General features: G+C 64.4%; 2 protein-coding genes across 3 annotated transcripts in view; both read left to right on the top strand.

Moving 5' to 3' along the window:
• The first annotated feature begins 2,143 nt into the window (after window positions 1-2,143).
• ARTN (artemin) lies at window positions 2,144-6,436 on the top strand. The gene is made up of 4 exons (XM_065657559.1): window positions 2,144-2,189; window positions 5,226-5,296; window positions 5,414-5,603; window positions 6,000-6,436. The coding sequence occupies exons 1-4, from the start codon at window positions 2,144-2,146 to the stop codon at window positions 6,434-6,436; spliced, it is 744 nt and encodes a 247-aa protein (XP_065513631.1).
• Window positions 6,437-7,577: 1,141 nt separating this feature from the next.
• Window positions 7,578-13,605, top strand: part of IPO13 (importin 13) — a 36,607-nt gene continuing 30,579 nt past the window's right edge. The window contains exon 1 of one of the 2 annotated variants that reach the window (XM_065657820.1): window positions 7,578-7,910. In XM_065657820.1, the coding sequence (XP_065513892.1) occupies window positions 7,842-7,910 (69 nt within the window). In that variant the 5' untranslated portion in view covers window positions 7,578-7,841. The remainder of the gene's footprint in view (window positions 7,911-13,605) is intronic. The other variant, XM_065657821.1, reaches the window with a different exon arrangement.

Here is a 13,605-nt window from a genome sequence, read left to right on the forward strand (position 1 = left end):
ATCGTCCAGCCCTCCCTGGTGTGTGGCTGCGACTTCCACATCCTCCCAGAAAGGAGATGTTGGAGGTTCTCAAACCTACCTTCCTGCTTTCCTCTCTTCCCAGCCTTTAAAGAGCAGAGCCACCACTTACATGGGGCTGGGCTGCCAAACCTCTGTTGGGCATCACCTCTGCCAGCTCCCATTAGGGCATCATGGATGGGGGCAGCCTCAGGCCATGATGTGGGGCAGTGCAGCCCCAAGGCAGAGCCCACCCTCCCACACAGTCCCACCAGCAGGCAGGAAGTCACCCACGGCCACAGGCATGGCCAAACTGCCTGTGTTGGGAGCATGGGGTGACCAGGGCCACGCCGGGCAGGGGCAGCAGCTCTGGGCAACGTGCCACCTCCACTGTCCCTGCTAGCGGTGACAGGGACGGCTTAGCCAGCGCCGCCTGTGTCAGCACATTCCCTGGCAGGTGATGCCGCAGGAGGGACGCGGGAGTTGTCATCCCCGTGCTGGATAATCCGACGAGATGAGACGACCGGCTCCACCGCCGGCTCGCACACACCGTCCAGCCCTCCCCGCCGGAAGGCCGCGGGGTCCGGGCTGCCGTGCGGCGGGGAAGCAGTTAACGCCACGGGGGGGGGCGGGCGTCAGGGCAGACCCCATGGGCGAACTGGGGCCGGCGTGCAGCCGCGGCACAGCCGGCGATGGAGCCGTTGGCCCCGCTCCAGCCGGGGAGTTATATAAACCCGGGGAGGTTGCGCCGAGGCGGTTGAGCGCTGCCGGGGCCGATGACACGGCAGGCAGCATCCCGGGGCGCGCCGCCCGCCCGGACGCCTCCGGCCCCCGCCGCGGGCATGGCCCGGGGGCCCGGCGGGCCATGAGAGCTGGCCCCGGGGGGCTTGCCCGGCCTGGGCTGTGCCCCGGCGGCCGGCTCCGGCCAGGGGAGCACGTGTGAAGCGGGGCCGAGCGGAGGCGGCCCTGGGATTTGGCACGTTTGCAAGGAGCACTCGAGAGCCTCGGGATGGACGTGGAGGGCCCTGGGCGGTGACGTAAGGACTCGCACGGGCTCGGCTCAGCTCGCCAGCCGGCCCCCATGTCCCCGGGGCCCGCGACGGCCCCGGCGGAGGGAGGCAGGGAGACGGCGGAGGTAAGGAGCCCGGCGGCGGGCGGGGAGGCCGGGCAGGGAAGCCGGACTCCTCCTCCGGCCAGGCCGGACGTGGACGCCAGGCGCACCGGTGGCCCGCGGTGGCTCGGGGCGCGTGGGACGCCGGCCAGCCCCGCCGCGGCCCAGGAGCTGCCGGGGTGGCCCCCGCCTTGTCCCTCGAAACCCATCCCCGCCGGGTCCCCACGGGCACGAGTGGTTCGCTGTGTGCACAGGGTCCCCGTGGAGCTCTGCCCCCCGACGCCAAGCTTGGGGTCTTCGTGGGGCTCCGGTCTCGGAGCGCTCCGGGAAGGGCTGAACTCGTCCCAAGGAGTGCTCGTGTATCCGTCCTGCCAGCCCTGTGAGCGGGCTGTCGGGGCAGGGAGCCCCGCTCAGGGGCTGTCCGTCCGTCCGGGCTGCGTGTCCGCCGGCCTGTCCATCGGCCTGTCCGTCTGCCCGGCGGTGCCGAGAGGTGTCCGCCAGCCCGGGGCTCGGCCGGCGGGCAGGTGGTGATGGTCGGGTGCCGCCGGGGGTTCCGCGGGAGTTCGGCGGTGGTGCGGATCCGGCGCAGAGCCGGTGCTGATGCGGGTTGAGCCGCGGCTCCTGCCGCTGGCGGGATCCCGGTGCTATCCTCGTCTCGGGGTTGTCCCGGCGCCCGTACGAGTCGGAGTTCCGGTGCCGCTGCGGTGCCGGTCGGGATCTCGGTGCCGGTGCGGATGGGGATCCCGGTGCCCGCCCCGCCGGTCAGGTGACGGCGGCTGGAATTTGACACCGGCGGCCGCGGCGGTAGCGGGATGGAGCGGCCGCTGTCCCGCACTGCGCGCCCGCCCGCCGCCGGCGGCACCGCACCCCAAGGAGCACCGGGACCCGCACCCCGAGGCGCAGCAGGAGCGGCACCGGGAGTGGTATCGGGAGCAGCGGCGGCACCCGGTGCCGGCAGGACAGCGCCGGCCCCCGCCCGCGCTCCGCCCCGACGCGGCGGCAGCGGGCGGCGGGGGGCGGCGGGGAGCGGAGGCGATGCGGGGCGGCGGCGGCCCGGGGGATGGTCCCCGCCGCGGGCACGGTGAGTGCGGGCCGTGCGGGCCGGGGCGGCGGGCAGCAGCGTCCGTCCCAGCCTGCCGGCGGCGTCGGGCCTCGGCGGCGCCTCGTACCGGGGCTTCGGGGGTGATGGGACGAGGGGGATGCTTCGCCGCCCGCCCCCCGGCAAAACCTGCGGGGCGGCGAGGGGGCTCGGGCCGCCCCCGGGCAGGTTCCCGCCGGGCAGCTCCCGGGATGGCGAACCCAGTCCAGCGGCGGAAAGCGCTCGGGGCCGCGGCGGGGACGGGGTTCCCTGTCCGGGCGGAGAGAGGCGGGACCCCGCTGCGGGTGCCCGGGCGGCACGGGGACGGCTTCACGCGCCTCTTCCCTGCGCTCCCGCGCCAGCCCTTTGGGCATGTCGGGCAGGTCTGTGCCCCGGATGCCCAGGCGGTGGGCGGGGGAGAGCCCCGAGGCGGGGATGCCCGAGCCAGCACTGCCCGGCGCCCGCCGGCCCTGCTTTCCCCGGGCTAGGGCCGAGGTTTGTCTCGCCCGTATGCCCCACGTGTCCGACTCCGGCCTCCCACGGCTTTGTGGGGCGGGTGCCAGCTCCGCGTCACACGTGGGGTTAATTTCTGACACCCTCGTCACTCCTGCCAGGGGCAGCGCGGTGGGATGCCGGATCTGCGCCGGCTCCACCGGTGCCCGCAGGTGCCCGTGGGGGTCTCTGGGCATCCTCCCGCGCTGCCAGGCGGGAGCCGTGGCTGCAGGGCTGATGCGGCGAGCAGTGGCGAACCCCCTTCCAAAAGTGGGCACTCCATGAGCTGAGACCCTCATCTCGTGGCTGGAGTACCCGCTGACCCTGCGTGGATGCACTTTACGAGTGGCTCCTGCCTCCCCTGGCGGCCTGATGCAGCCCACGGGGCACCCACTCCCCAGTGCCCTGTGCACAGTGCGGGCAGCGGGGCTCTCGCCGGGGCTCTGCACAGACGGGTGTGGGGTGACCTGCATAGGGATTACCCCAACACGCTGCTGCTCAGCCCCCGGCGGGGGACACATGTGGCAGGTCCCCACATGTATGGGCCTGATCCTGACCCTGGAAAGGGCGCATGTGCCTGTTGATGGCTCAGCTGGGCTCTTGCAGCCGTGGCAGGGACAGACCCCAGCCAGATCTCCGCCATACGGGAGCTGGAGGGTCTGCCTTGGAGGGGGTGCAGGTCTGGCACCCCCATGGAGTACCCAAGAGCTTGGCTCAGCCCTGCCTGCTCGGGGGAAAACACGGGCCGAGCAGGGGTGCGGACCCAGCATCGGCTGCGGTTCTGCGCGCTCGGGGAACCTGCGCCGGGGGACGGGGCTCCGTGTCTGTCGGAGACACTGTCGGAGCACGTCCGTAGTCTCGGCTGCGGGGCTACCGGGGGCGAAGGAAAGCTGCCCTCGCCCGGCGCCCCGCCGGCAGCGCTCCCGCCGCAGAGCCCGGGGCCGTGCTGCCGCCGGACGGGAGAAGCCTGAACTGCACCAACTGCTCCGTCCCTTCCCATCCTATCCCGTCTCGTCCCGTCCCCTGGATGCTGGGGCCGAGGGGCCGCGGCGGTGCAGCCGGCCGCGGGAGCGGGGACCTGGCGGGGGCCTTTCCCTCCCAGCGGAGCGCGGGCACCCTCGCCTGGCCTCTCCGGGGGTGCCGGCCTGGGAAAACCATGACCTGGCAGCAGTGGCTGGCGTGGGGCCACGGGCCGCCACGGGAGCAACGTGCTGCGTGTGCTGTGCTTGGCCAGGCTGCGGCGGCTGGCGGGGCCGGAGGGGTCGGTGCCAGCCCCGCCTGTACCGGGGACGCATCCTGCCTGGTGCATGGCCCCCGGAGGAGGCACATGGGCCTGGCAGTGCCCATCGCAGCCGCTTGATACAGTGTGGCGAGTGCAGGAGGGCATCAGATGCAGCAGTCAGGACTTGGGGGACCATCCTCCTGGATGCTGAGGGAACTGGGGGAGCTGATTTTGAGTCCCTGTCCCAGTGGTGCCCAGCTATGTCCCTTCATGTTTTGGCCAGGAATGCTCTCCTCAGTATGTTCCATCTCAGCTTTGCTGCAGAAGCAGCTGGGACATGCAGGAGCAAACCAATGGAGGGGATGAGGGGACTCCCCATTGCAGGATGCCACCAATCTCCAAGGGGACGGTCCCATCCCAAGAGACAGGGAATGCAGCAGATTGGCCAAGGAGGGTTCAAGCCCCCTTGGGAGCTCCCTCTCGGGGATCCTGGCTTGGGACACTGAAGCACAGGGGCCTCCTCGCACTCCAGGGAAGGGAAGAAGGAGATGCATCATGTGGCTGCAGACTGGGAGATGCCCCTGCACTTCCTGGGGGACATTGCTCTCCTGAAATTGTGCTTGCTGCTCCACTAGGACCATGCACAGCCGGCACTGAATTCCCCCGTGTGTGTTGTGGCAGCAGATGCCAGCCAGTGGTTTGGGGGTGAATGAGTCAGCGAGCCCAGTGTGGTGCCCTGCTGTGTCCCCATGGGATCTATCTGCCCATTCTGCCCCTCGTGGCCCCACTCACCCGGGCTGCTCTGGGCCTGCATGTCCTAGCTTGGCGCAGGCAGTGGGCTGGGGAGCCAGCATGAGGCCAAGGGGTGGCTGCACCCAGGGACCCTGCACTAATGGATTTAGAGTTTCCAAGGTCAGGCTCCCACTGTGAGCAAGAAAAACATTCCCAGAGAAGGGCCATGGGAAAGGGCCCCCCCTGTGATGCTCCCAGCCCCAGCTGCTGCCTCACAGGCCAGCCTGGCATCCCAGGCCACTTGCATGAGGAGGCAGCTGTGTCCCCCTGAGGAGAGGTGCTGGGCAAAGGCTGGGTCACCCCGGCAGCCAAATCTTTGGGAAGGGGTGCATGGGGCGGCAAGGGTGCCTGGCTGTGTGGGGAGGTGTGGGTTGGGGTCACACATAGGGTGCAGGAGGTGTTTCAGGGTGCTGGGGGGCAGTGAGGGAAGGGATGGCATGCTTGGCAGAGGAGAGGTGTTCCAGCTCCCAGCCAGCTTGATGTCCACTCTGTCCCCTCTGCATGGGTGCTGACCCCCACCTCTGCACTTGCAGCCAGCATGGAGCAGCGAGCGGGGCCACCAGAGCCAAGACCTGCAGGATCGACCACGCACCCGCAGCCCAAGGTGAGCCACGATGGCTGGGACCACATGTCCCCGTCCCCATCCCCAGCTCATGGAGCCTCGTCCCTGGTGTGGGGACCCTGGCCGGGGCTCACCCCGCTGTGCTGTGCTTTGTCACAGGAGGGGATGCTGTGGGGGCTCCTTGCCATCCTCTCACTGCTGGCTGGGCTGGCTGCGGGCACCCTGCGAACTCCACACTGCAATGAGACGCTGGACGCGGTCCCCATGCCACAGAGCATGGCCACCACCAGCCCGGCTGTGGAGAAGGGTGTGGAAGTACCACTCACCGCTGCCTGGAGCCAGCTGTACGGTGTGTGTTGGGGAAGGAATGCCACTCTGGGATGGGGGCGCCCAGTGTCATGCACAGGACCCCCTACATGGGCACAAGTGTGGGCACAGGTGGGATGCGAGCCACTGTGGGGAACCCCAGCCTGTGTGGGGCTGCCTCTGTGCATCAGGGCCAGGTCGGGGGGTGCTGAACACATGGGGCCCTGTGAATTGCACTGCAGGTAGTGGTAGGGCCCTTGGGACAAGAAGACGCTTGTCCAGCCACCTCCCTCACCACCCTGTGGGCATCCAGCCAGTACCATAGTGGGTGCTCAGGAGGGGTTGATGGGTCACAATGGGGCACAGGCGGGCTCGGTGGGCCCTGGGAGAGTGGCAGGTATGGGACAGGGTCTGACACCGCCATCGCCTCTGCGTGCAGGGGACAATGCAACGACGGGTCACCCAGGCACCGCAGAACTTGCAGAGGACCTGCTGCTGCGTGCTGAGCGCTCACCGCCAGGGGCCAGCAAAGCCAAGAAGGGGGCACGGAAACCCTCGCGGGGGGCCCGTGGTCGCAACTGCCACATCCGCAACCTGATGGTGAAGGTGCGTGACCTGGGCCTGGGCTTCAACTCGGATGAAATCGTGCTCTTTAAGTACTGCAGTGGGTCCTGCCACCGGGCACGGAGCAACTATGACCTGACACTGGGCAGCCTGCTGCGGCAGCAGCTCATCACCCCGGGGCCGCAGGAGCGGGTCCTCAGCCACCCTTGCTGCCGGCCCACCCGCTACGAGGCCGTCTCCTTCATGGACGTGCAGAACACATGGCAGACAGTTGAGAAGCTCTCAGCAGCCGAGTGCAGCTGCATTGGCTGAGGAGGGGGCTGCCGGCTTGGCCGTGGCTTGACGCACGCTGGCAGACCCTGGCTTGCCACACGCAACAGTGCCAGTGCTCAGAGGAAGGGTCTGGTGGAGGAGGATGTCCCTGGTTTTATGTAGCCACGAGGGACTGAGGCGAGATGGAGCCATGACGGGCAGTGGGGGGCCAAGCCCCTTCCCGCTCAGTGCCAAGAAGCTGGTGCCACTGGCTATGCAGGGTCCTGCCAGGGTGCCCTGGAAAAAGAGCTGGAGAGGGTACGGAGCATCCCCATTGCTTGCAGGGGTCTGCCAGCCCAGTGTCCACCAGCAGTGCCTGGCTTGTCCATGCCCTGCCTGGACTGGTGCTCCCACACCCCTGCTTTAGGGGAGCTGGGGCTGTTGCCCAAGCTTTGGAGGGGGACAGAAAGGGGGGAAAAGCCTCCCTGTCCCCTCGGGCACCCTGGAACTGGTGGTGGCCAGAGCTGCCGTGCAGGGAGGGGGCGTCCCTGAAGGTGGGTGCAGCAGGGCCAAACCACACCAGTGCAGAGTGGGGGACCTGCACTCGGCTGGCAGCAGCCCCCAGTGTTCCGCAGGGCAGCAGGGCATGGGCACCTGCTGGGACCCCTGCCTGGCTCCCAGGGATTGGCAGGGTCCTCCTGCTGCCCCCATGGTGCTGCGGCACTAAACTATTTATTATACTCTAAATTATTTATTTATTGTTCTTGAGCGGCAGCTCCTATTTATGACTTTGGGCCCCCGGGGGCCGGGTGCAATTTAACCCCAGCGCTGCTGTGAAGCTCTGGGCAGTGCCCCGTCCCCCAGTGCCCCGTGCCCCCAGCCCCCTTTTTCTATTATTTGTAAAATTTGAGGGATAAACTCTATTTTTGTACAGTCGCCTTTTCCTGTAGCAATAAAGTGATGGGCTTCGAGTCCAACCCCTGTGTGTGCCCGTGATGGGGGGAGGACGGGGGCGCCCGGCGTGTTTGACACCCGTGGGCTGGGATTGGGAGGGTCCCAAGCGGGGCTTCTGTCGGCACTGCCCGCCCCACGCGTGGGGAGCGGGGGCGGCGCGCGGTGCCGGTGCCCGGCAGGGGACGCTCGTGGTTCGCGACTACCGGGACTACCGCTCCCGGCGTGCGGCGCGGCGCTGCGGCAGGTCCCGGGCTGCCCGGCCGCGCCTGCGGGGCAGCGGGGCGAGGCGCTGCCGGAGCGGAGCGGGGCAGCTGTGCCTCTCGGGGCGTCCCTGGGGCGCGTCCCGGCCCGACCGCCGCTGCCCGCCGCGCCGCGCCGAGCCGAGCCGAGCCGAGCCGCCCCGGTGCCGCCGCCCTCGTCGGGGCGGGGAGGCGGGTCCCGCCGCGATGCGGCTGCCCGTGCGCCGCCGCTGTCGCCCGCCCGCCACCGCCTCCTGAGCGCCGCCGCAGCCATGGAGCGGAGGGCGGAGGCGCCGCCGCCGCCGCAGGGCCTCGACTTCACCGTGGAGAACGTGGAGAAGGTGAGCCAGCCGCGCCGGGCTCCCCCCCAGCCCACCCGCGGCGGTGGAGGCGGCGGGGCGGGGGGACGCGGCTGCGGGATGCTGGTGCTGCCGCGGGGGTGCGGGGGCTGCGGCTCCTGGCGGGCACCTGCTCGGCAGTGCCGGGCCCGGGAAGGGCGGCGGGGCGGCGTTCCCCCCCGCGCTGCCCGCAGCGGGGGCGGCAGGGACCCGCCTGCGCGCCCGGGGGAGTCCGGTGCGGGAGGTGGAGCCGCTGGCTCCTGTGCACCGGGGCATCCCGGGGAGAGAAAATGATGTGGCAGAAAGGGGAGCAGAAAGGAGATGTGTCTCCGACGGGCGTCCTCTGGGTCGTCGTGCTGCAGCGCCAGGCAGGCAGAGTCTACCGGGCTAGTCCTGGCTGCCCCTGACATGATCAGTTTCTCCATCAGGCAGGGAAGGGAGGGCACCCGGGCTCTCACCAGGTGCTGGGAATTGTTGGGAATTACAGTTGGGAAAAGCCTTTGGAGGATGGATGGCCTGGTGGTGCCTTTCTAAACCTGGACTGATCAGGTCCCCATGCTCCTGCTGATGCTTGAGGTGCTCCTAAGCAGCTGCAGGGCAAGAGGAGCAAGGTTGTCATTGCTGAAACCTGGGATCCAGGGAATGGCCATGGCAAATCAAGGCCTGCTGGCACAACGCTGCTGCTGGGAAGAGCTCTGAGCAGCCTCTGCCTGACCTGGGGTTCATCATGGAGACTGAGCAAGGCACCCCAGCAAGCACTCGGGGAGGCAGCTGAGCAAAACCCTTCCCTTGGGCCATCTTGGAGGTGATGGGAGCAAGGCAGCAGAGGATGCATCCCTGAAGGGCAAACAGCAAGAGAGCATTTCTCCCTTCCACTCACCCTGCAGCCAGACATCCACCTGGAGGCTGACAGCCTGTCAATCCATAGCTCAGTCCCCAGACAGCTCGTGGGAATCCCAGTGTCCTCATTTTTCCTCAATTAAGAATAGACCGAGTTCCTTGCCAAACGATGCCCACAGGCGTGCTGGTGGGCACGTGTCTTGTATTTCACACCCGTGCCTCCCCAGCAGCTTGCCCAGCCTCACAGGAGGTGTCGGGTCAGGGATGTCAGGTTTGTAACAGGGCACCGGTTGCCTTTGTGGCCGCAGGTGAGACAGCCCAGCTCTGCCAGAGAGATGGGCACAGAGCATGGCTGGGGGGATTAACCAATGTCTGGAAAATGCTACATTAATGCAACCTTCTGCAGCTTAATCTGCATATATCCAGGGCTGCTGGATGATTTTGCCTCCAACTTCCTTTCTCTTCTGCAGACACAAACCATTCCTTTGTTTGCACCAACAATGAAGCGCACACTTGCCCGGGAAGGGTGGGCAGTGCCAGAGTGGGGGACGCCAGGCGCTGGCTGGGCGAGGTGGGGCTATGCTGAGAGGCCGCTCGCCCTCACTGTGCTGCTCTGTATTTAGTCTCCTGCTGCCTGGGAGGAGGCAAAGATGCCCTCTAGGATGCTTCGGCTCCCCTCCCCCAGCCTGCCCGGTTTCTCCTGGTCTCTGCAGGCTTTGCCAGCTTGGTGGCGTCCTCTGAAGACACAGCTGTGGACCACAGTGGGGCTCTGAGCTGCTGGCTGAGGGCAGCAGGACTGTCCCTACCCAGGGGAAGAAGTGTGGGGTAGAATCAGAAAAAACTCAGAGGTTCAGCATCTCGGAGCCCTCCTGTCTCTGTCTTTTCAGGGGAGGGCTGTGGGGTGTTTCTGGTACAAAGATGGGCTTTGCTGGGGGCTGGGCTGGTGGGAGGCAGGTGGGTAGGGCTGCTTTGTCAGAGGTGATGCTGCCAGATAAATGATGCTTCTACTGGCCTAGGCTCTTCTGCCTGCCAGTTTTTGTGTATGGCTCTATTAATAACACTGAATACTGATTAAACTCGGGGTTTGACTCCACTCTGAGTCACTTAGTGATAAATGCTGGGGTTAGGAACAGCTGGTTATCTCTTAAGTCAGAGGGCCAAAGCCTTTCCAGGTCATCCACAGTGGAAGTCATCATGTGTGGCAGTTGTAGCCAGGGAAGTCTCTCGTATGACCATGCTCTTCATGCTCTTTTGATGATTTTCAAGTCCCTGGAAGACCCTTCTGTACTCCTGCTGTTGTTTATTATGTGCTAGGCTGGGAAAATGCCCCTGCAGTTTCGCAGGGCTCTAGGTGCCTGTGTAGCTGAAGAGGATCATTGCGGTGTTTATCCAACATGACTTGTGCCAGAGAGAGCTGGTTAGATCCCTCCAGCTGTGACCAGCGGTTGCAGGGAGCTGGGAGGGTGCGGATGCTATAGACTGGGCCCACATTGCCCTTTGCCAGCTGGCAGGTCTGCAAGCCCATGGGCAGCAGACAGGCAGCTGCCTCTGTTGCTGTGGAGGTGTCAGGTTCAGGTGCTGCACTTCAGGAGCCATCTGAAAGTTGCTCCGTGTATTTTTTTGCTCCGTTTTTCCATAGGGAGCTCCCCTGTGACACAGGGAAGGAGCAGGGCCACACTGGGGCTGAGCCGTTGTGGTACAGTTTCTGTGTCAGAATCCCCTGGTCCCAGCTGAGGGCTGCTCGGCTGCTTTTTGTTTTCTTCTGAGCCTGACCTAGATGCTGCTCTGGCTTTGGCACAGCTCGAGCAGGCTGGCGTGGCGATGCTGCATGGACCTGCTGGGCAACCGGCAGCTCTGGGCTGGCTTAGCTTCCCCTGCTGCTGAGCAGGGCTCCCTGCTGCGGCTGGAGGGAAGGGAGGGCTGGGCAAGCCCAGGGCTTCAGGCTAGAGGAGGCTCAGCCTCTCTGTGCCTAAACGATGCAACCTGGTTTGTGACCTGCCTGTGCTTTTGTGTGCCCAGGGGCCGTCCCCAGCGTGACAGACAGCCTGATGATGGGGCGATGCTGCCCTGCGGAGGTGATGCTCCTGCTGCAGTGTGAACCCTGCTCTGGTGAAGACGGATTGCAGGCGTTCGTTCCTTGCTGGCTGTGTCGGTCTCAGAGGAGCAGTGCACAAGCAGGACTTTTGCCTTGTATTTTTTGTTTCCCCCAGGCCAGGGGTGGCAGCGCCTAACACTGCGAGGCTGGACAGGAGAAGAGGAATGCGAGACCCCCTTTACCTGTTTTCAGTGCAGTTGAATCTGCTCCAGCAATATCCCGCCTTTTGAAATAAGAAAGAAGGCAGTGCAATTCCTTTGTGAATTTCCCAAGTGTCTGCTCTTGCCCTCTTTTTTTGTCTGATTCCTTCCAGGTCTTTCCTCCCTTGGCCTGCCTCTCATCCTCTTAGGTGTTTGTAATATTCACTGACATCTTTTCCCTAGCACATTAGCGGTCTGGCATCTCTGGGCCTTCCAGATTGCTGTGTGCCTCTCTGGAGATGCCTGATGAATGCACAGAGTCTCTCCGGCAGGATGGGTAGGCGGCGTGTCGTGGAGCTGACATCCGGAGCCTACTGTGATGGGAGAGGGGTGGCTTTGATCACCGCTCTTCGGAGATGCTGAGCCTCGGGGATGTGGCAGCTGCCAGGGCTGCCTTGTACCCGGGAGGATGAGGAGAAGAAACCCAAGTGCATCTGCTTTCTTCAGAAAATGGTTATTGCTTGTCTTTGGAAACGTGAGCAGGAGAATTATGGATACGTCAGGGTGGGGGAATGGCATCCCCTGCCTGGTGCACTGCTGGCAGCAGCTTGGCCACCTCTTCCTTAGAGGCAGGCTACGTATGGGAGATGTGGCAGCCGCGCTGGGGATGGTGCGTTAGGGGCCTCTGGAGGGGGGATTCGTGCAAAACTGAGGGAAGCAAGAAGTCACCTTGTTTAGCATTTAAGCAGATCTTCACTGCAGAAGCAGATTCTACACAGAGCCAACCTTGGCTGAACATCTTGCTCCTTCTTGTGGTGTGGTGGTGATGGGATGAGAGGGAGCACCTTGTGTTTGCCAGGGCTTGGCTTTGCCCTACAAGGGCCATCACTGGAGCCTTATCTCTACTCCGATGTCTTATGGGGCAGGGATGGGTGAGATCGGCACCTGGGTGCCAGCGGGGATTCCTCTGAAAACACTTGCAGACTTGTTCACTAAAGTGATGTGTAGGGACACAAGATAGTGGGCAGAGGTGTTCGGGTCACCCTTGCAAGTCATCCTGGGCTCTGTGCTCCCAGGGTTCTTCTCCGGTCCTGCTCACTGTTTGCTTGTGCAGGCCTCCAGCCCACCACTGCTGAGAGCACGTCTCTCCTATAGCCCCTGTCCCTGCTGGGGACCATGCCATTCTCTGCAAAGAGTTGCTGACAGTGAAGCAGCAGGAGGGATGCTGCCGAGCCACATCTGGGCTGCAGTCCCTTCCAGACAGCCAAGGACTTGGTGTGGGCAAGCTGGGCTCAAACAGGGATGCAAAGTGGCAGCACCTCTCATTAGCTATGGGGGAAAAAAAAAGACATTCTTTGGGACTGCAGGCAAAGTGTGGGTGCCTTGAGCAGGAGCAGCACGCCTGGCAGCACATGCGTGGCTTCATTTTGCATCCATTTGCTCTCCTCGGCGCTTCGGCGGGCTGCTGCCTTCCCGGGGCTGCTGGCTGCTCAGCCTGCCTGGCTGTGGCAGAGGGAGGGCGGCTGCTGCGGGGCCGGGGGAGGCAGGGATGATGTTCCCTTCGCTGGCAGAACCCCAGCAGTGGCTGTGCCGTCAGAGGCCTGGAGCACTGGCAGTGTGAGTGCATTCAGCTAGAAACGACAGCGAGAGGCTGCAGCGGGGGATATCCCGGCGGGTCCTGCTGGAAGAAGGCTGGTGTCTGCTGAGGGGCCATGGCCACTGCTGCACCTAGCGAGCCGCAGCTGTGGGCATGGAGCAAGGAGCAGAAGAGGAATATGTTTTGCAGCTTGCTGTTTGCCCTGGTGGGTTGCAGATCTCAGAGCTGTACCCACTGTTGCTTCCAATGGCTCAAACAGACAGGCCAGTCCCCCCATGGAGCCCCCCAGGAATGGCAGGCAGCACACTCCCATTCTGGGGCTGGAGCCGCATGTCTGGGGCTTCTCTTGTCACCCTGCAAATGGCATGTACACAACACATCTCTGCTGGGGACCATATGTTGATGGATTTATGCAGTGCAGTCGAGGAGACAGCCTGCACCAAGGGGTGAAGGCTGCGAGATGCTGGGCTTGTAGCAGCTCCTTTTCCTTCATGATACCTGACTGCGAGCTAAGATAAAATGCCTTTGCTTGGCAATAACTCCCTTTGGACTGGTCCCTCTTCCACTGTCCCACGTGACCAGTGTGGGACCTCTGACCCCTGCCCCAAAACAGCTTACTTCTGGCTTTCTTGAGCAGCTGATACCACTGCAGTCTCTAGAGCCTGAGACTTTGGCCACAGCTTTTTAGAGCAGGGAAGAGCCATCATAACAAGCTTAAATTATTTTCAGCCAAACAGAGCTGATGTTGGAGAAAGCTCCTTCCCTGGCCGAAGAGCATAGCTGACAGCTGGGCTGTTTACCAGCTCTCACATTACTGGTCTAATTGTGGAGGAGGCAGGTCTGGTGGCAGCCACCCTTTCAAATCAGAATGCACAAAGCCTCCCTGTTAGATGTCACTGCCCGATTTCATGCCTTCTGCTTCTCCCTCCTGGCACTAATGAGTTCCCCTCATCATCTCCAGTGCTTCCTGATGGGCCTGAGGGTGCTGGCTGATGCGGTGATGCCAAACTCCAGCAGCAGCTGGTG

This window comes from Caloenas nicobarica, chromosome Z (genome assembly GCF_036013445.1).
Source record: "Caloenas nicobarica isolate bCalNic1 chromosome Z, bCalNic1.hap1, whole genome shotgun sequence".
Taxonomy (NCBI): Eukaryota; Metazoa; Chordata; class Aves; order Columbiformes; family Columbidae; genus Caloenas; species Caloenas nicobarica.